Genomic DNA, 19,291 nt, shown 5'->3' with positions numbered 1-19,291 from the left:
GACTTTTGGGACTAAACCAACACTCCTACCCTATGAGCCCCTTCCCCCGCCTGCCTCATTCCCCTGCCTGCTCCCTGTATTCCCTCAGCACTGCCCCTACTAACTGCCGGGAGAGGTTCGGGGGTGAGAAGGATCAGCCTGCTCAGCTGAGGACCAGAGGGAGAGCACACATGGTGATGGAAGCCTTGGGCTTCTCTTTTCAGCTCAGCTAGACAGCAGTCCTGGTGGCCCTTCTTCCAGCTGGGCTGGGATGGAAAGAGAGAAGGAAAAGATCCTTCTCCTCTTTTCTTTTTCATATTTCTCTCTTTCCCCCTTTGCCTCTTCTCATTCCATGCTGCTTCTTCCTCTTCTGCCTCCCTTTCATGCCTTCAAAGCCACCAGCTGTAGAAGCCTTGTCTCCCCAGCCCTCCATCACCATGGAATCATGTTCTCTCCCTTGCGGCCTCTCTGTGGTTTCTGGAACCCTTGTCACCTGGCTCTTTCTCCCGTCTTTAGGGAGAAGTCAGGGTGGCCCATCTCTCAGAGTAAAGGAGAAAAAAACAAAGGTAGAAACTCTGTTTTTAGCTGGAGCTGGACGTGAGCCCAAGGGGGATGCTCTAGTACATTCCCAGGTTACCCAGTGCCCATATATCCTGTTCACTGGGTATGGTGGCCATCATCTGCCAAGAGCCTGATTTGTAGCATTGCTCCAAGAGCTGGCTCTTTGTTGCCTGCATGCTTACTAGAAGAAATTTGGAAAGTGAAAAGTGTAAATATGAGCATAAAAAAAGGGCACCCATAGCCCCACCCTTTTTGAGCATCTTCTCTTAGTCTTCTGAAGTCTGTGGAATTTTAAATGATTTTTATGTGGTCGAGGTAGTAACGACCACTGCTATTTCTTGAGCGCCATGAACTGTGCCAGGTACTTTAAAGCACTCTCTTGAAGCCTCACCACAACCCTGCAGGATTTTATAAATCAGGACCTAAAATCGGGAAGTAAGTTGCACAAATTCATGGCTACAAGTGGAAAGGCCCCATTTCAGACTCTAGTCTTTTGTGGTCCATAGTTCCAGGTGTTTCTTTTATGTCTAATTTTGTATCCTTTTGTTTCCCCTGAATATTTTAATAGGTATTTTTGTATGTTTTTCAAATCCTAAGCAGCGTTTTTAATAGTTATAGTTTGTCAGCAATCAGATATACCATCCTTTTCCCCTTGTTCCAACTTTATGTGTACTTTCATATGCTTATTAATACTGATGTGATGAGCGTGTTTATGTATAAATCCTTGTCCGCACTGAGAATTATTTCCTGAGGTTGGCTTTCTAGAAAGGCTGGTTCTTAGTGCTCTCCCGGACCTTGCCCCACACCTGCCCTGCCTGTGTCCTCCCACTCACCGCCTGCCTCTCCTTTCTAGTCATGGCGGCCCTCGGTATCCCTCCATTGTAGCTGCCGCTAAAACTGCCCTGGGCACCTCATCGTTAATCTCCCCTTCCTTTCAGGACCCCTGGTGGGAGGTCTTTGGGAGGCGGTGCCCCATTCTCCAGATGGGCACCGAGGGCCCAGAATGGCCCGCAGCAAGCATCTCTCTAGAGGCAAACCTGCTTGCCTGCCAGCCCAAAGGAGGCTGGCCCTTCCTCACCCCTTCTTTCCTCTCTTGGCAGCTCCCACCCTGCAGTGCAGTGTCCGGCAGCGCCTGACGGAGCCGCAGCATGGCCTGGGATCTCAGAGGTTGGTAGAGGGTGAGGCTGGCCACTTCTTGACAAGCCGGGTCTCTCTGCGGCGAATGCGCAGCCTTTCATCTGGACAGTCTTTCAGTTCTGAAGGCCACGGGACCAGCTCTCCATCTGCCTCTGCTTCTTCTTCCTGCTCCTCTGCCACCACCACCTCCATCACCACCTCCATCACCACCGTCCATGTCCACCCTGTTTATTACCATCACAGCACTTCCTATTTCCTCCAGATGGAGCCCCACCCTGACCCACCCCCTTCTGACAGCAGCGCTGTGATGCCTGCGCACTCAGAGAGCTTGGGGTATTGGCTGTCTCTCTTCTCTTTCTTTCCTCCCTTCCTTCCCCTTCTGCTGCCTTTACCTTGGCCTCTGCCTGCTGGCTGCTGCCTGCTCAGCTGTTGGAGGCGGGGAGTGTGCTGTGGGGCATCTTCTCCTCATCCTGTCCTCTCCCGGCCCCGGGGCTCCTTCTTAATGTCAGCCTCACTTCCCACAACTTTGTGCTCTTCTCTGTGTGGGGTTTGCTGACTCTAAAAATGAGGGCAGCGCCCCTCCCTCATGGTCCTCTCACACTTGGGCCTAAACTACGCACCTTCACATCCACTCTTTCAGTGGAGGCCTTGCTTCCTTTGCTCCTTTGATGGAACATTTAAGAATACCCACTCTGGGCCAGGCTCTGCGGGACATGGGGTTTATATGTGATAAGATACAATCCCAGCCATCCAGGAGAGGTACACAGAGAATTAGGGAACAATTTGAGAAGTGCTACGGGGGTGTTGAGGAGGGAGTGACTAGCAGTGTGCAAAGGTGGAACGTTTCATGGAAGAGATGACATTTGTGCCAACACCCTGTGTGCAGGAGAGGAAGAAAGTGTAGTCTAGGCAGAGGAATCCTGATGCACAGAGGCGTGGAGGTGCAAGAGAATAGGATGTATTTGTGGTTAGGACCTTGGATGTGTGTTGGTGGGAAGGGGTGGGAGATGAGGTTAGGAGGAGGAAGGGCTCTGAGGGGGGCGGTTTGGGCCGTTACCCTTTAAGAGATGGAGGACTGCAAAAGGATTTCTAAAAGGAAGAGAATCAGATTTGCATTTTGGAGATAGGGGTCTACATGAGAAGAGAAGGGGAGACTACAGAAACTGGAAAGTCACTGGGGTAGACCAGTAGGGAAGGTACTGAGGTCTAGGGGTGGAAAGGAGAGGATTAATTTGGCAGGTGTCTGGGAGGGGTGGAGGAGAGGGAGGAACCTAGGAGGACACTCAGGTTTCTGGCTTGGGTGACTGAATGGATTTGGGACCCTTCATGGAATTAGGGAACTGAAGAGGGGAAACAGGTTCAGGGTTTTGAGCAAGAAAAGTTTATAGGTGGGATGAGCTTAAAGTACTCACTTTAAGTTTTTCTTTTCTTTTCTTTCTTTCTTTCTTTTTTTTTTTTTTTTTAAGATTTTGTATATTTATTTGAGAGAGAGAGCACAAGAAGGGAGAGGGTCAAAGGGAGAAGCAGGCTCCCCTCTGAACAAGGAGCCCAATTTGGGACTTGATCCTGGGACTCCAGGATCTTGACCTGAGCCACAGGCAGTTGCTTAACCAACTGAGCCACCCAGGTGCCCTCACTCTAATGTTCTGAAGGGTCAAGTAATTTTCCCCTCATCCCACAGCTCATTAGGAACAGAACACAGTGTAGAACTTGACTTTCCAGTCTCGAACACTCTTTGGGTACTTCTGTGCTTCCCAGAGGTCTCAGTAAGCGAACTGTGGAAGAACTGATGAGAGGCTTTCTCCCACAGCCTGGTCTAGCAGGGGCTGGGCCTTTCCTTGATAATACCTCAGGAGATAGGCTAGGGTCAGAGATGAGAGAGCCTTGACCTTGCTTGGAACAAGCTTAGGGGAGCCTTAGAAAGTCCCTCTCCTCTAGAGGGACCTTTCTTCTCGGAAGTTGTGGCCTGGCCCAGCCCTGGCCTTGGGGCTGCAGCCTGCTGACTGCCATGGGGATTTCTGGTCGTGCTTCACTCTGGGTGCCAGTCCCTCTTGCTCTGCTACTTCTGGATAGTTACTGTGAGGGCTGTTCCTTTGTCTTTCACAAAGGGGGCTGCCTTTGCTAGCACTTTCACCCAGCACGGTGGCTCATTTTCATTCTCATCCTCATTGCCATCCAGCAGCTTAGGCAAGGAGACTGCCCTTCCCCATAGAGATGGAGAAGACTGGATTGGGGTTCAGGGCTCTAGGGGATGCTGTGAATCCCATGCTCGAAAGGCCCAAGCTGAGGGCAGTGGGGAGGGATGGCGGGGAGGTACCTGCACCCACCTGGCCTGTTCACTACTTAATTTTCTTTTGCACCATGCACCAGAGGACCATCTCTAAAGACAAACAGGCTCTCTAGTAAGGTTAGTAGCTTGGTATGGAAGCCCAAGGCAGCCCAGCCTGTGGGGAGGGACACCCCTGGCGTGAGTGTCTCAAAGATCCAGGGAGGGAAAGTGAGCTTGCCTCAGCAGGCCTTTGACCTCCTTCATCTGCCAGAGCTTCCTCCAGGCTCTTTTCTTGCTTTGGAAAGTCTCAGCTTTTAACTGATGACAAGGCACGGAGGGATGGGAATCATCACCAAATGGGGCTGTGGGGTACGAGGAGTGAGGCTGGGAGGGCTCCAACCCACTGACCGCTGTCCCTTGGCATTAGAAAAGCTCCCAGGAGCCTCACCTCATCAGGATAGAGGGCCCCTTTTCCCAGTGCGGTTGCTCCCCAGAACTGTCTCAGCGCCTTGCTCTTGGTCCATATGTATGTGGAAAAGGCAGGATATGGAGTGGATCATCTTGGAACTTAGGGAAACGAGGGCACATTTAGACAGAAGCGAGGACAGTATCAGATATACGAAACCAAATATGAAACTGAACATGAGTAAACAGTAGAGGATGTGGTTGGGACAGTATCTGTAGGTGGAGCTGGAGCTGGGAATATTCTCTGCTGCTCCTTGTCTCCAGGAAGATCCTGGCCCACAGCGTAGCTACTCAGTTAATTGCTTCCTACAGAGAAATAAACCTCAGGAGCTATGAGTCAACCTTCTGCTTTTGCTTATTTTTGGGCCTTGGTGCCCTCCCTAATTTTTGACCCACAGCCTCCTCCTTTCCAGGTCCTATGGTGCTCTCCCCTCCCACTCCTGATTTTTCCCCTTTGCTTCCTGACTTGGGTGTTTAAGTGTTCCCCTTAGCCTTCTCCTCTGCCCCTACTATGGGTTCTCCTCTGGGAAAGTAGAGGGAAAGTTAAGAGACTGGCAGGGGACCCCCATATTTACCCTTTTGTCTGTAGAGGCAAGAGAGGAGGCATCTGGAATTGGTTCATGGCCTTCTTAGGAATAGCCAGCCCCTTAGAGGGCCTCAGCTTTCTGGACTAACCTCTGTGTGTGCATGTCCAGTGTGCAGTGCTACGTCCCCATGATTCAGCCTTGCAAAGATGTCTCTTATGATTGGCCCACGTATGGGTCTTCCAGCTTGACTGGGCTCATCATCTTCCTTCCCCCAAACTGTCTACATTTCCAAGTGATTTGCCAACATATCAGATCCTCCAAACAACCTTGCAAGATAATTGAATTGGTAATTTCTTTATTTGGCCACAGTTGAGGACCAAGCAAGGCTAGATGACTTGTCCTAGGTCACACGAGAAGCCTCAAGCAGAGATAGAAATTATGACTTCTAGTGGCAACTCTTCAGAACCACTGCCACCTTAGAGACCAGTGTCCTGTCCTGTCCTTCTGCACCTGCCTACACTCTCCCTTTCACAGAGCTCCGAAAAAGACCCCCCTTTCCAACTGCCAGCAGACTTTGGTTTGAACTCTGAAACACTTTTCTGAGTTCTGTGAGTGGGTTGAAAGAGGCAGCAGCCTGGCCTTTTGGGGTGCATAAGGGATTATTTGCAAGGCTGTTCTAACCTTTTCCTCCCCAGCCTGGGTCAGGCCCACTTACTGCATGTGCCCTGTTCCTTGCTGCCTGGCCCAGACTGAATGTGTCCCGGGGTGTGACAGGAGTCATTCAAGGAGGAAGGCATGGGGAATGGTGATTCAGGGTAATGTGTGGGTTCTGTATTGGTTTAGGGTTGAGTCCTAAGAAATCCAGCCCGCTATGGGAAGGCAGAGATTTTGTTGAGGGGGGATTCAAGCATATGGTTGCACCAGTTTAGGGCCTGGCCACTCAGCAGGGTGGGGACCCGTCATTAGAAAGCCCTTTGCCAGACAGATGATGGTGTAATGACTTTTGGTTTTGCTTCTTGTTTGTCTCTTCTTTATCACTTTTCCCTTTCTTTCTTTCTTTATTTTTTTTTTTCCTCCTCTTGGTCCTTCTTATTTCTTTCTGTTCCTCCTTTTGCCTTTCTTTCTCCCTGATTTTACCCTCCTCTCTCTGTCTCTTCCCCAACCTGTCCCCATTCCCTATTCCTGCCTATCTCTTGTCGTGTACTTACGGCATACTCCACTTTCTTCTGTTTCTCATCCTTCTCTCTTGCCTCCCTGCCTGTTCATCCTCTTTTCTCACTCCTACCCCTATTTCTATACCCATTTCCACCCCTCCTTGTCTTCTTTTGCTGTTCCTCTCTCTTCTTCACGTTTCTTCCACCCCCCTCTCTTGTATGTATCCCTTTCTTCCTCTCTGCCCTGTCTTGCAGGGATTTGACCCTTTCCGATTCGGAGTCCTCCCTCCACATGAGTGACCGCCAGCGTGTGGCCCCCAAGCCTCCTCCGATGGTCCGTGCTGCAGATGAGGCCCTCGGTGCCATGACTTCTAATGGCAGCCACCGGCTGATTGAGGGGGTCCACCCCGGGTCTTTGGTGGAGAAACTGCCTGACAGCCCTGCCCTGGCCAAGAAGGCACTCCTGGCACTGAACCATGGGCTGGATAAGGCCCACAGCCTGATGGAGCTGAGCCCCTCAGCCCCACCTGGTGGCTCTCCGCCTTTGGATTCTTCCCGTTCTCACAGCTCCAGTTCCCCAGACCCAGACACGCCATCTCCAGTTGGGGACAGCCGAGCCCTGCAGGCTAGCCGAAATACACGCATTCCCCATCTGGCTGGCAAGAAGGCTGTGGCTGAGGAGGATAATGGTTCCATTGGCGAGGAGGCAGATGCCAGCCCAGGCCGGAAGAAGTTTCCCCTCAAAATCTTTAAGAAGCCTCTTAAGAAGTAGGCAGGATGAGAGTGGCAGTGGCGGGACAACGTGTCCTTCCCTGGTCTTCTGCCCCCCTTCCTCTCCTTCCAAGATACCTGGCCCCTAGAGTGGGGCACGGGAGGGGCTGGCCCAGGGGCCTGGCCACTGTACATACCTGCCCCCCTCATCCTTGGGTCCTTCAACATTATTTATTAACTGACCACCATGGCCTGCCTGCCCTGCCTTTCTCCCAACCATGGGCTGCTGCTGCCACTCCCTCTCTACTTCAGTGCATGTCTTAGTTGCTGTCCCCTCAGCCCTCACCTCCACCTCTGGGGTCCAGCTTCTGTCTCTGCTGTCCCAGTTTTGAAGTTTGGTTTCTTGTTTCTCTGTTTCCTGCTTTCAGGCTCCTCCCTCCCACCACTCCCCAACTTCCCCTAGCAGCCTGTGGGGGAAGATAGGAGGAGTAACTTCCGACATCTGTGCCTCAGACATGTTCCACCCCACCCATGATGGTTCTGTTTGCCTGAGACTGGGGCCTAGGGCCCAATATTTGAGGTCTGTTCTTTGGGAGTGTGGTGGGCCAGAAGGAAACTTGGCCTGGCACTCGCTTGAGCCTCTAGGGGTTTGTGGGGGAGTGGAACACATTCCTAGAGAACAAGCTACTAGAGAACTTTGAAGAGAGGCTAGGCTAGAGGGTAGGTCGGGAGAGACTCCTCTCTTGGTTGGGGGATAAGTAGAAGCCAGATGTGTGGGCCACAGGGCAGTCACCTTTTCTCTCTTCTCTCACCTACACCTGCCTCTTTCTTAGTCCTGCTCCCCCACACTGCAGGAGGGTTTGACTATAAGAGGTGCTGCCCAAATGCTCTCCAAGCATCAGTACTCCTGGAGCTCAGGACAAATGGCTCCACTGGCCATGGGAGCCTCAGCCATGATACAGGGCTCTAAGGGGGCGGTGGAGCTGTTGGGCAGGATATTGTTGCATTTGAACCAAAAAATCATTTTTAAATTGAAAAAAGAAAAATCTCCTGAATTTCCCAAGTGCCTGCACCACATACTCCCCTTGTCAGACCCCATTTTCATGTTACTGCATAGCTTGGGCCAGAGGCTCAAAAAGGACACAGCTGGTTTAGGGAAGGGGGTGGCTGAGGAAGATAGTGTAGCTGAAGGCAGCTGTGTGACCTCTTCCCCCACACCCTTCCCACCCTCTAGGCAATTCTCTCCCTTACCTGTTTTTGCTATGGCTGTAAAGGTATTTTCCTTTTGCCCCACTTCTTCCCATGCCTTTACTCTGGGATCCTATTTTGGGCCTGGGGTGCAGGCACCTGGGGCTGGTCTTAGGAGGGTGGTAGGCTGAAGACTGCCTTGTACCCCCTGGACACCCTCACATGGTTTTTCTGTGTTATTTCATAAGACTCTTTGAAGTCCAATAAAGCATGTAGGAGATTTTAACCTCTGCTGGCTTTGACTCTTACTGTGTTCTTTGTGGCATTGGAGACAGGATGAAGAAGGGACTATTTCCCCTTGGACAGGGAAAACCGAAACTCTCATACACATACCCAAAAGGTCTCTTGAGAGAGGGCTGCCAATTGAAATACAGGATGTCCCAGTTGAAATACAGGATGCCTGCCTGGTTAAACTTAAAATTTCTGATAAAAACTTTTTCAGTGTAATCATGTCCCAGCAACATTTGGAATACATTATTTTTGATTGTCAAATCAGACAACCCCATCTTTAGGCCATCCTTACCCTATCTATCCTATGGCTTTGCCTATCACCTATGACTTTTAGAATTACTTCACAGGGAGCTTGGGGTACATCTAGAGGGTAATGAGGAACCGATGAAAGATCTTATAAAGGGATGCCACATGAGTTTTCATGATAATCAGTTTGTGTTGTCCAGATCACAAGCTTCTACATCACTCTTGTCTATTATGTCTCTTACCTATTTCACTCGCCCGTTCAATCACCAAGCACTGTCCATTCTGCCTCCACTGTTTCTGCCACCACCCACTGGAGAATTATAAAAGCAAAATGGGCCATGGCTCTGCCCTGCTCTGCTCAAAACTCCTCCAGAGCTCCCACTCCATCAGGATAAAATCAAACACGGGCTCGCAGGACTTTCTTCCAAGGACTGAGTGCCAGATTTCCTCCGATGTAGGAGCGTGGGACTCCCGGCTGCCTCCAGCTGTGGATCACAGGCTACAGCTCACATCGGATAGCAGTCGGGTTATTATATTCTAACAGTCGTCAAGGCAAGAAAGGGTTTTGGATGGTTGGGTTTTTATTGCAAAAATACCTGAACCATTTTGACTAAGGCCGGGGCGCGCCAAGGAGAGGGGCGGGCCCAGGCTTGGCGGGCTGTGCGCGCCGCGCGGGGTTCCGGCCCAGAGTTGGCTTTGCCCACAATAAACATGGCGGCAGGAGAACCGCCTTCTCGCCGGGCTTGCCCCACCCAATGTGGCCATGGAAAAGGCGCAGTTTCCAGGGCCCTGCCCGTACTCAACATGGCGGCTATCGGGTGAGGCCCGTTTGGGGCTGCGCTGGCCCTGCCCACGAGTCGGGACGCTGGCAGCGTCGAGTAAGCGTCATTCGAGCTCCGTCGCGCGGATTTTGCGTCTCGGGTGGCGGGAGCGGGAAGGGGATTCGGATTGTCGCGCCTCCGCTCCGTGGAGGAAAGTGTTCTCTGGCACCCAAATCCAGTCCTTGCACCTGAGCGCCCTCAGGAACCCGACCCTTCGCACTCTACCACCTTCTCGACCCCGCCGGCGCCTCCGAATTGCAGCTCCGTCTCGAATCCTTCAGCGCCTCAGCCGCTAGCCGCGATGCATGTGATCAAGCGAGGTGAGAGGCCGGGGAGGGGGCAGCAGGTTAGTGGGGAGCAGGTAAAGGGGTCGCGGGCTGCTCCCGCCCTTGCAATTGGCCACGCCCGCCCGCCTCTACTGCTTCCCGCCCGGCCCGCCCGGCTTCCCGCCCTGTCAAGCCCGCTCGGCCTCTGGCTTGCGTCAGTCTGTCCCTGCCGTCCCCCGCACATTCGCCCCCCGCTGATCTTCAGCGTGAGCCCCTCTGCTTTGTCATCCTGCCGCCTTTCAAAAGAATACTACCTCCCCTTTATCGAGTAGTTACTGTGTGCACCGAGCATTCTCGGGGCAGTATTTATTAGCTCCGCTGCTCGGGTAAAGAATCTGAAGTGCAGAGAGGGGTGACTGACGCAAGGCCACTCAGTTAGTTGATGGTCGGGTTTCCAACCCCAGGCTCACGTCGGAGTGTACTAGAAAACCCTGGGACTGGTGACCTGTGCTAGGGAGTGGGAGGAGCCAGAAAGAAGGGACTTCGCCTTCAGTTTCCTGATCTCTTTTGTGGGGATGTGGGGTGAAAAAGAACAGATCTTAGCCACAGACATGCCTGGAATTTGCCCTTTGTGGGAGGTGTGCGGCCAAGTTTGGGACTGGGACTACTGATACCCAATCGGAGTAGGGAGGCCAGGACAACTTCCGACAGGATGGGGACTGACTGGGAAGAGCCAGGGACTTGGGATCTTCCCCAGCGGTTATTTCCCATTAGACTTGCCGAGTTCCTCCTTTGTGCCGGATCTTTGCTTGTCTGTGTGATATTATAAGAGGAGACAGCCCCTGCCTTGGCAAAAGGTTTAATCAGATTGGAAAAACAAGAGCAAAACGTATGTCTAGAAGAGAACTGTAAGCAGGTAGGAACAAAGTTTGACTTGAATCTGCTTATCTCTGTTAAAACAGTAAAGTTATTTCAGAATTGTAGGCACTTACTACTGATTGACTGACTGGTGGTTTCCTCCAAGAGCCCGTGAGCCATTTCAAAGATGCGGAGTTTATGCCCACACTTAGCACCCGACTTGCCACGAACAGGAATTCGAAGAATGAATGAGAAAAATTATTTAAAAATACAGGATTTAATGGATTCTCTGGGTAGGCAGGTGGTTGATTTGGTTTTGTCCAGGGAGTTTAATAAAAGCCAAGAGATAGAGAAGTGGACAGTGATGGCCCTTCTTCCAGTTTTTAGTATCTTGAGAACATCATTCTCTGAATTTCCCTGTCCTCCATTTTAGCTGATGAGACCAAAAGACCAGAATACATAGTTCAGTTTTATTGGTCCATTCCTGTGAATGAAAGAAACATCTAGTTTTTTAGAGCTTTAGAAAAAGGTATGGAAAGATGAAGATTCCCTTTTGATAAGTCTGTAACAAATATGAATTGAAGACTTGTGAACTTAAATTACTGGAGTAGGTAACACCCCTGTGTTGTGTTTTTAACCTTTGGGTCTACTTTGAAATACTGTAGTTTAAAAAGTACTGTCTACAACAAGCTCTAAAAGGTGGGGCTTATTTTGTTTCTTATCCCTTCAGAGAACATAATTTGATCCAGATGATTCTCAGCTAGATTCTGCTAGTGAGCATTCAGCAGAGCTTGTTAATTTACACAGTTATACTTGAGTTTATTTTATTTTTGAAAAAAATTTTAAAAGATTTTATTTACGTATTTGAAACAGAGTGTGAGAGAGCACGAGGGGGGTGGTTGTTGGGTGGGGCAGAGGGAGAGGGAGAAGCATACTGTTTGCTGAGCAGGGAGCCTGGAGTGGAGCTCAGTCCCAGGACCCTGGATCATGACCTGAGCCAAAGGCAGACGCTTAACTGACTGAGCCACCCAGGTGCCCCTTATTTTTTATTTTTAACGTGCTCGGGGTTTTTCTTTTTCTCTCTTATTTTTGGCATGCCAGTGAATAGCAGACTAGCTTCTGTCATTTTTGTTAATTTTAATGTGATTATCCAGGAGGGCAACTGGCAGTCAATCTAACTTGTGTAGTAGTCCTCTTCCACTTATTCAGGGTTTTGCTTTCCACAGTTCCAGTTACTCCAACAACTGTGTTCTGGAAGCAGATGATCCTCTCGAGTATTGTCAGATCAGTAGTAGCCTAAGTGTACATCAGAGGGCCTACATCTTTCACCTCACTTCATGTCATCACATAGGCAGTTTGTCATCTCACATCATCACAAGAAGGGTGAATACAATACCACAAGATAGTTTGAGAGAAAGACCACATTCACATAACTTTCATTATAGTATACAGTTACAATATTCTATTTCATTACTGGTTTTTGTTGTTTATCTCTCTTTTTTTAAAGATTTTATTTATTTGACAGACAGAAATCACAAGTAGGCAGAGAGGCAGGCACAGAGAGAAGGGGAGGCAGGCTCCCTGCCGAGCAGAGAGCCCGATGCGGGGCCTGATTCCAGAACCCTGGGATCATGACCTGAGCCGAAGGCAGAAGCTTTAACCCACTGAGCCACCCAGGTGCCCCTGTTGTTTATCTCTTAATGTGCCTAATTTATAAATTAAACTTTATCATAGGTATGTATGTACAGGAAAGAACAGTATATATAGGGTTTGGTACTTTTCTGTGATTTCAGTCTTGGAATGTATCCCTTGCTGCTAAGGGAGTACTACTGTACTTACTGAATGTGCTTATATCTTGCTAAGGATTCTGAGGGAAATAATAGAGGAAGAAAGCAGCTTCATCTTCAGAGATCTTAAGATTGTTAGGGACATAGGAATAATCCATATGAAAATTGTTAGATAACAGAAGGAAATTGTAGGTGAGTTTTTCTCTTGCTATCTTCAGATATTTTTCCTAATGGGAGAGTATTGTATTGCTCAAGGAGATTAAGGTTAAAGAATTAAAGTTGAGAACCATTGCAATAAACGCAGTGTAGCTGAGTTGTAAAGTGTGCTTTGGAATATAGTATATGGTTTTCAAAACTTTGGGTTGCAATCCACAGTAAGAATTACATTTTACATCATGACTGAGAACACACTAGTGTGTGTGTGTGTGTGTGTGTGTACCAATTTTCATAAAATGAAATTAACATTTCCAAATAATTCCTTTTAAAGCACCCATGTGTACTCTGGTAATCTCTCTTCTAAATCTGTTCTCTAGCCCTTCCTCTCTTTTCCCATTATTCCCTCCCTACTTTCTTCCTAATCACCTCTACAGCCCACTGTATTATCTTACAAATCTTTGTGGATGTTCTGCTGGCACTGAGAAACAGCGGTGAGGAGGTAGACCTGCGTCCTGTTTTCAAGGATCTTAATAATCAATTGCAAAAGATAGACACATCAGAAAACTTAATATAATAAAATACGATAAAAACCCTGGTAGGTAAAGTAAATGCTATAGGAGCCCATTCATTCAGTTATTCAGGAAGTGTTTATTTAGTATTACTTTGTGCCAGGAACTGTTTTAGGTACTGGAGATTACAGCCATGAACAAAACAAGCTAAATCCCTTTTCTCATGGAGTTTACTTTCTTGTGTGGGTGAGAGTGGTAAGTATACATAAGAAAGAAGCAAACGTAGGATCAGTTAATTTTCAGGGAGAGCATGACAAGTAAACCCATAATAGAGGTGATGGAAAAGGTAATCTTGAATTAGATAGTCTTTCCTGAGGGAAAGCTCTCTGGAGCTGGCATTTGCCCTGAGCTCTGAGTAATATTAGGAACCAGGTATGTGAAGATCTGTGGGCTGAGCCTTCCTGGTAGAAGGGATTGAATATTCATACCTTGTAGAAGAGGCACATCCTTGGTCTTACGGTATTAGCAGTCTTGCTGAAGAAAGAATTAGAGAAGATAGTTTATTTTATTTTATTTTTTAAAAGATATTATTTATTTATTTAAGAGAGAGTGAGAGAGAGAGCATGAAAAGGGGGAGGGTCAGAGGGAAAAGCAGACTCTCCCCTGAGTAGGGAGCCCAGTGCAGAACTTGTCCTGGGACTCCAGAATCATGACCCGAGCTAAAGGTAGCCGCCCAACCAACTGAGCCACCTAGGCGCCCCTGGAGAAAACAATTTATAATCAAGAGGAAATCAGACAATTAGTATTCTAGAAGATTTCAGAAGAGGAATAGGTCACTGTAAGTGTTGGGGGCAGGTGCTGTGGATGTGGTGAGAGTTGAAGATTAATTAGGAGTTAGATGTATGGAAAGGTGGGAAGAGGGACTTGTAGGCAGAGCAAGGTACAGGTATTGATGTGGGTGTGGGACTGGGAGGCCCTGTTGGGAATTAATGATGTTTCACAGGGAACAGGTGAAGAGGTGATGGGGGCCAAATTAAGGAAGACATTGCTTGAGAGAAGAGGATCATGTAGGCAGTGAGAAACAAGGATTAATGATGTGGTAAAGTTAGCATCTAGGGGTTGCAAAGTTGACTAATAGAATGATAGGCTAGAGAATGGTCCTTTAGACCATTAGTCTGCCTCCCCCTTCCAGTGCGAGTTAATACAATTGCTATTGTATTTTTTTTGTCAGTTTCCTGGCTAACTTGGCAGCTACAGAAATCTGTCTGCTTAGTTAGCCAGCTGGTAGAGCACTGACCGCCTAGTCCCAGTGATAGCCAGTAGATTTATTCTGTTGCAGAGTTAAACCCTGCATATGTCAGTCTGGTCAGAATAGGAGATCACAATGGTGATCAGAAAGAGAAGGGCTGTCTTTCAGTGCACGAGAGCCCGAGGTGTTTTATTTCACTATAGTTTTGTTGATGACAGGTTAGTAGTGCTTACTGTTGATTTATTCTTCAGCCAGCCACTGAGCTAAGTTTCAACATACAGACATGAATGAGAAGGCCAAGTGTAAACATATATTTAACATGTTGTCCTTTAGTTACTAGTTAAAAAGGATGGGAGGGGCAAAGAGATAAATTAACATTTATTGAGTGTCTCTTGTGTATCACAGATACTGTGATCAGTGTTTTCCCTATAAGAGCAGCTTTTTTTTTTTTTAAGATTTTAATTATTTATTTGACAGAGATCACAAGTAGGCAGAGAGAGGGGGGAAGCAGGCTCCCCATTGAGCAGAGAGCCCCATGCAGGGCTCGATCCTAGGACCCTGAGATCATGACCTGAGCTGAAGGCAGAGGGTTTAACCCACTGAACCACCCAGGTGCACCAGGGTCCTGATATCTTGGCCCCATCTTGTCCCACTTCAGTCTGTGTGCTCACTGGGGAGTCTGCTTGGGATTTTCTCTCTCTGCCCCTCCCCCCAACTCATGCTCTCTCTATCTAAAATAAATCAATAAGATCTTAAAAAAACGAAGAACTTTACATGGTGTGAAGTACATTCAAAATCGTTAGTTACCTTAGAAGGGTATGTAAGCTAAATTTATCGTGAAGGTGTTAGAATGGAAACAGGCTTTATTATTTATTTATTTATTTATTAAAGATTTTATTTATATTTGAGAGAATGAGCGAGAGAATGAGAAGAGAGGGAGCACAAGTGGGGGGAGGGGCAGAGGGAGAAGCAGACTCCCCACTAAGCAGGTACCCTGTTGCGGGATTCGATCCTAGGACCCTGGGATCATGACCTAAGTGGAAGGCAGGCGCTTAACCGACTTAGCCACCCAGGCATCCCTGGAGACAGGTTTTAAATCATTTAACATTTTGTAAATATTTGAGCTCCTGCTATGGGCTAGTCCTTGGTCCTTGGTCTGGGTGCTGGGGAATATATTGGTAAATAAAACATCAAAAACTCTTTTTCCTTCTGGAAGCTATATTCTCGTGGATGAGCGGGGAGACACACGCAGTAAACAAATACATAAGTAAAATATATAGTGTGTCAGATGATACTAAGTGCTGTAGAGAAAAATAAAGCATAGAAGGAGAATGGGGATAAGAAGAGCACAGCTGTGTTTGGGGAATTGCAGTTTAAAATAGGGTGATCGGGGAGCCTCACTGAGAAGATGACCTTGACCAAAGACCTAAAAAAGTATAGATAGTCACGAGGCCAGGGTTGCCAGGGTAGAGGAAGTGAGGAACGGTGGGAAAGCAAAAGTTGAAGTTGGGGAATGGGCACACAGGACAGGTTGTGGAGGATTCTATGGACTGTTAGAATGATTTTTACTTTAATTCTGAAGGAGATGATAAACCACTGTTAAGGACTTTTGAAGGGGATAATGACATGATTTTGACTTAAGTTTTAAAGAATAATTCTGGCTGCCGGGTGGGACAAAGGGAGAAAAATCATTTAGGAAGTTATTGTGAGAATCCAGCTGATTTATATATAATGTAAGGGGAAAAGGGAAGACTTTGTGTATAGAATCCCTACTTTTTGAAGATAAAAAAAATAATTTCTTGGGGCGCCTGGATGGCTCAGTGGGTTAACCCTCTGCCTTTGGCTCGGGTTGTGATCTCAGGGTCTTGGGATCGAACCCCACATCGGGCTCTCTGCTCAGTGGGGAGCCTGCTTCTTCCTCTCTCTCTCTCTGCCTACTTGTGATCTCTGTCTGTCAAATAAATAAAATCTTAAAAAAAAAATTTCTTGATGACTGTTGGGATCTGAATCTTTTCTCTGTGAAATAGCATCTCATGTTTGTCAATTTTTAAAGTTCATGTGTTGATTACCTCTGATTTTTTGATGTTGCTGTCTTAATTAGTGCTAATATGAATTGCATGGTTTGATTCTTCAGATGGCCGCCAAGAGCGGGTTATGTTCGACAAAATTACATCTCGAATCCAGAAGCTATGTTATGGACTTAATATGGATTTTGTTGATCCTGTAAGTAAATATGATTTATATTTAAACCTTGCTTCCTGTGATTCTTTCTACTAGTCCCTTATCTCTTATCATTTACTTGATAAATATTTTGGTTTGGTATTTTGGTTATGGCCTTGGATATAAATATGAATTCATTGCTGAAAACTTATCTTCTAAAATAAAACAAAATAAAACTTAGTTTCTAACTTTTGGTCCTGTGAGTTCTTTTCAGAGAATTATCAGAGTGAACAAAGGGGAAAACTTAACATTAACATTTCATATTAGAGACTTCCTTGGGTGAATTGTTTTATTCATAAGTGGAAAAGCCTATAGAAAAGCTTATTTTGGAGTTGTGGTCGTTTTATAGGAACTAGTTTGAAATTTGCTTTTTTTTTTTTTTTTTTTTTAAATAATGTATCTAATCTTTTTTCTTTTTTTTTTTTTTAAGATTTTTACTTTTTTATATGACAGAGAGAGACAGCGAGAGAGGGAACAGAAGCAGGGGGAGTGGGAAAGGGAGAAGCTCGCTTCCTGCTGAGCAGGAAGGACCCTGGACCCTGGGATCATGACCTGAGCTGAAGGCAGCCGCCCAATGACTGAGCCACCCAGGCACCCTGAAATTTGCTTTTTATGTAGAAATACAGTTAAGTAATAGAAAGTAGATTTTATGGACAACATTTAAATTAAAGAGAATGCTTCATAAGCAAGTTATTCTGTTTTTCTCATTATTTTTTATAACTCCCTTACTCTAGACCCTCATCATCTCTAATCTGGACTGCTGTGGCCTCTAAAGTGTCTTCCTCTAATCTTGCCCTGTTCAGGTGCATCTTACACATTGTTTCCAAAATGATATTTGAAATGGAGTCTCTAAGAACCCTTTTTCCAAAGCCATCTGTATTGCCTCAGCCTTATTTAGGTATTTTATCTGTATTGCTGTGGCATTAATGCTGGCCTCCTAGCATTAATCACATGATATGGAAATTATATGTCTCTGTCCTCACCTAGAATCAAGGGTGGGCTCTGTCTTATTCTTACGATCTGTAGTGCTTGCCAAGTATGTAATTAGACACTTGATAAATATTGAATTGACCAAAATGTTCAAAAGAAAATAATCTTAAATGACTTTAAAATATGCTTATCATAAATTCTCTTTTATATTTGGCAATATAATATTATAAATAAATTATAAATAAATATTTAGAAATATAAATAAAATATATCTTATATTTATTTTTATATTTAGGAATTCTAAACAATAATTAGAATAGTAGAATGTTAGAGTTGTAATGTGTCTGAGAGATCATCCTAATTCATCCTCCTGTTTTAGAAATAGGAAATGTTCAAAGAGAAGGGGAGTGACTTATACAAGTGACTTGTTATTTTATCCTGAGTTCTGATTACTTGCCATGTAGCACCAGAAGACTCACTATTCTTTTACTGGATGAAACTTAAACCTCTTGGATCTGAGAAGAAAGTGATCAGGAGCTTGGTATTATGTATAATAAAGTAGAATGGATTATAAACTAGTAATACATACACACACATGCACACACGCACACACACACACTTTTTTGAAGGGGACATACTTTGGTCACCTGGGAAGTGCATCAATTTTCTGTTGAATTAAGGTGTGTTAAAGATTCAGTAAACACCCAAGAATTTGTTTTTCTTAAAAATGTATGGTAATAACTTGTGCCTTGTGTGTTTTAAAAAGGAGAACCTCTTACAATATAGTCTTGAAAACAGTGAATGCAGTGAAGTTGAATAGGATGTAGAGCAGGGGTCATAGTAACCGTGGGCAAGTCCCAGTATCCCGAGCCTCAGTTTCTCACATAGAGAGGTGATAGTAATAATACCTGTCTTACTTGGTGCCGTGGAATGTCAGAGAAGATGATGAAAATCGAGCTACTTTGTAATTTGTGAGGTGCTAAGAAAAGAGTAGTCACTAACTGATTTACACCTTCATCTCCTTTAATTGGAATGATTAAAGTTTGATTAATTTGCTTTCTCATACTTGTCCTTAAGTAGGATTGGGGGAAAATGGGTAAGTATGTAGCTCGAACCCCGACCACAAAGGGACAATTTGAATGAAAGATGAGGAGATACTTATAAAATCACTGGTTTGTTTTCAGCTGTTTTCTGGTGAGACCATTACTCTTTCTAAAAGCTGTCCTTGGGTTTTCTGTTTGTTTGGTGCTGCCTCTTCATTGCATATGTAGTGTGTCTTTTCTTACGGCTTTGTTGGTTTGTGAGTTCTCATTACTAAGTTTCCCATAGTCCAACATTCTGAAAGATAATTTTTCAGAAAAGGAAAATTTTTTTTTTCATAATAAATTTGATTGTTTTCTTCATTGCTCTTTTAAGGAGGCTAATGGTTCTTGGGGAAGCTCAAGTAGTTCTTGGTTTTATTTTAATAGGCTCAGATCACCATGAAAGTAATCCAAGGCTTGTACAGTGGGGTCACCACTGTGGAACTGGATACTTTGGCTGCTGAGACGGCTGCGACCTTGACGACTAAGCACCCTGACTATGCCATCCTGGCAGCAAGGATTGCCGTCTCCAACTTGCACAAAGAAACAAAGAAAGTATTTAGTGGTGAGTCTTAAGGGAAAAGTTAGAATTCTCAGAAAATGTATAAGCCTCCTCAAGTGAAACCTTAAATGTCAAAAGAAAAGTTACATCTTATTTTAAAAACATGAAAGTTAGTGGCAGAGAGGGGACTGGAACTTCCTGGTTCTCCATGCTGCTGACCTGCTGTGTGAGAATCAGTGGATCCTTTTCTTCACCCTTCTCTCTCTCTCTTTAAAAAGATTTTACTTATTTGACAGAGAGAGTGAGAACAAATGGGGGAGCAGCAGGCAGAGGGAGAGGGAGAAGCAGGCTCCTCTCTGAGCAGGGAGTCCGATGTAGGGCTA

At 46.1% G+C, this 19,291-nt stretch overlaps 2 protein-coding genes across 6 annotated transcripts in view; both read left to right on the top strand.

The window, feature by feature from the left end:
- The window catches only part of STIM1 (stromal interaction molecule 1), a 188,997-nt gene extending 180,720 nt beyond the window's left edge, over positions 1 to 8,277 (top strand). For 2 of the 4 annotated variants that reach the window (XM_046017703.1, XM_046017702.1), the window contains 3 exons: positions 1,641 to 1,707; positions 4,048 to 4,084; positions 6,348 to 6,529. In XM_046017703.1, coding sequence (XP_045873659.1) covers positions 1,641 to 1,707; positions 4,048 to 4,084; positions 6,348 to 6,392 — 149 coding nt within the window. In that variant the 3' untranslated portion in view covers positions 6,393 to 6,529. Of the gene's footprint in view, positions 1 to 1,640; positions 1,708 to 4,047; positions 4,085 to 6,347 lie in introns of all 4 variants that reach the window. The other 2 variants (XM_046017701.1, XM_046017699.1) reach the window with 1 other exon arrangement.
- Positions 8,278 to 9,409: 1,132 nt separating this feature from the next.
- Positions 9,410 to 19,291, top strand: part of RRM1 (ribonucleotide reductase catalytic subunit M1) — a 36,631-nt gene continuing 26,749 nt past the window's right edge. The window contains exons 1-3 of one of the 2 annotated variants that reach the window (XM_046017182.1): positions 9,412 to 9,669; positions 16,309 to 16,397; positions 18,794 to 18,971. In XM_046017182.1, the coding sequence (XP_045873138.1) occupies positions 9,651 to 9,669; positions 16,309 to 16,397; positions 18,794 to 18,971 (286 nt within the window). In that variant the 5' untranslated portion in view covers positions 9,412 to 9,650. Of the gene's footprint in view, positions 9,670 to 16,308; positions 16,398 to 18,793; positions 18,972 to 19,291 lie in introns of both variants that reach the window. The other variant, XM_046017183.1, reaches the window with a different exon arrangement.

Source organism: Meles meles, chromosome 8, assembly GCF_922984935.1.
Source record: "Meles meles chromosome 8, mMelMel3.1 paternal haplotype, whole genome shotgun sequence".
NCBI classification, from domain to species: domain Eukaryota; kingdom Metazoa; phylum Chordata; class Mammalia; order Carnivora; family Mustelidae; genus Meles; species Meles meles.
Note: the sequence above shows the minus strand (reverse complement) of the source record. Positions and strands in the feature narration are given on the sequence as shown.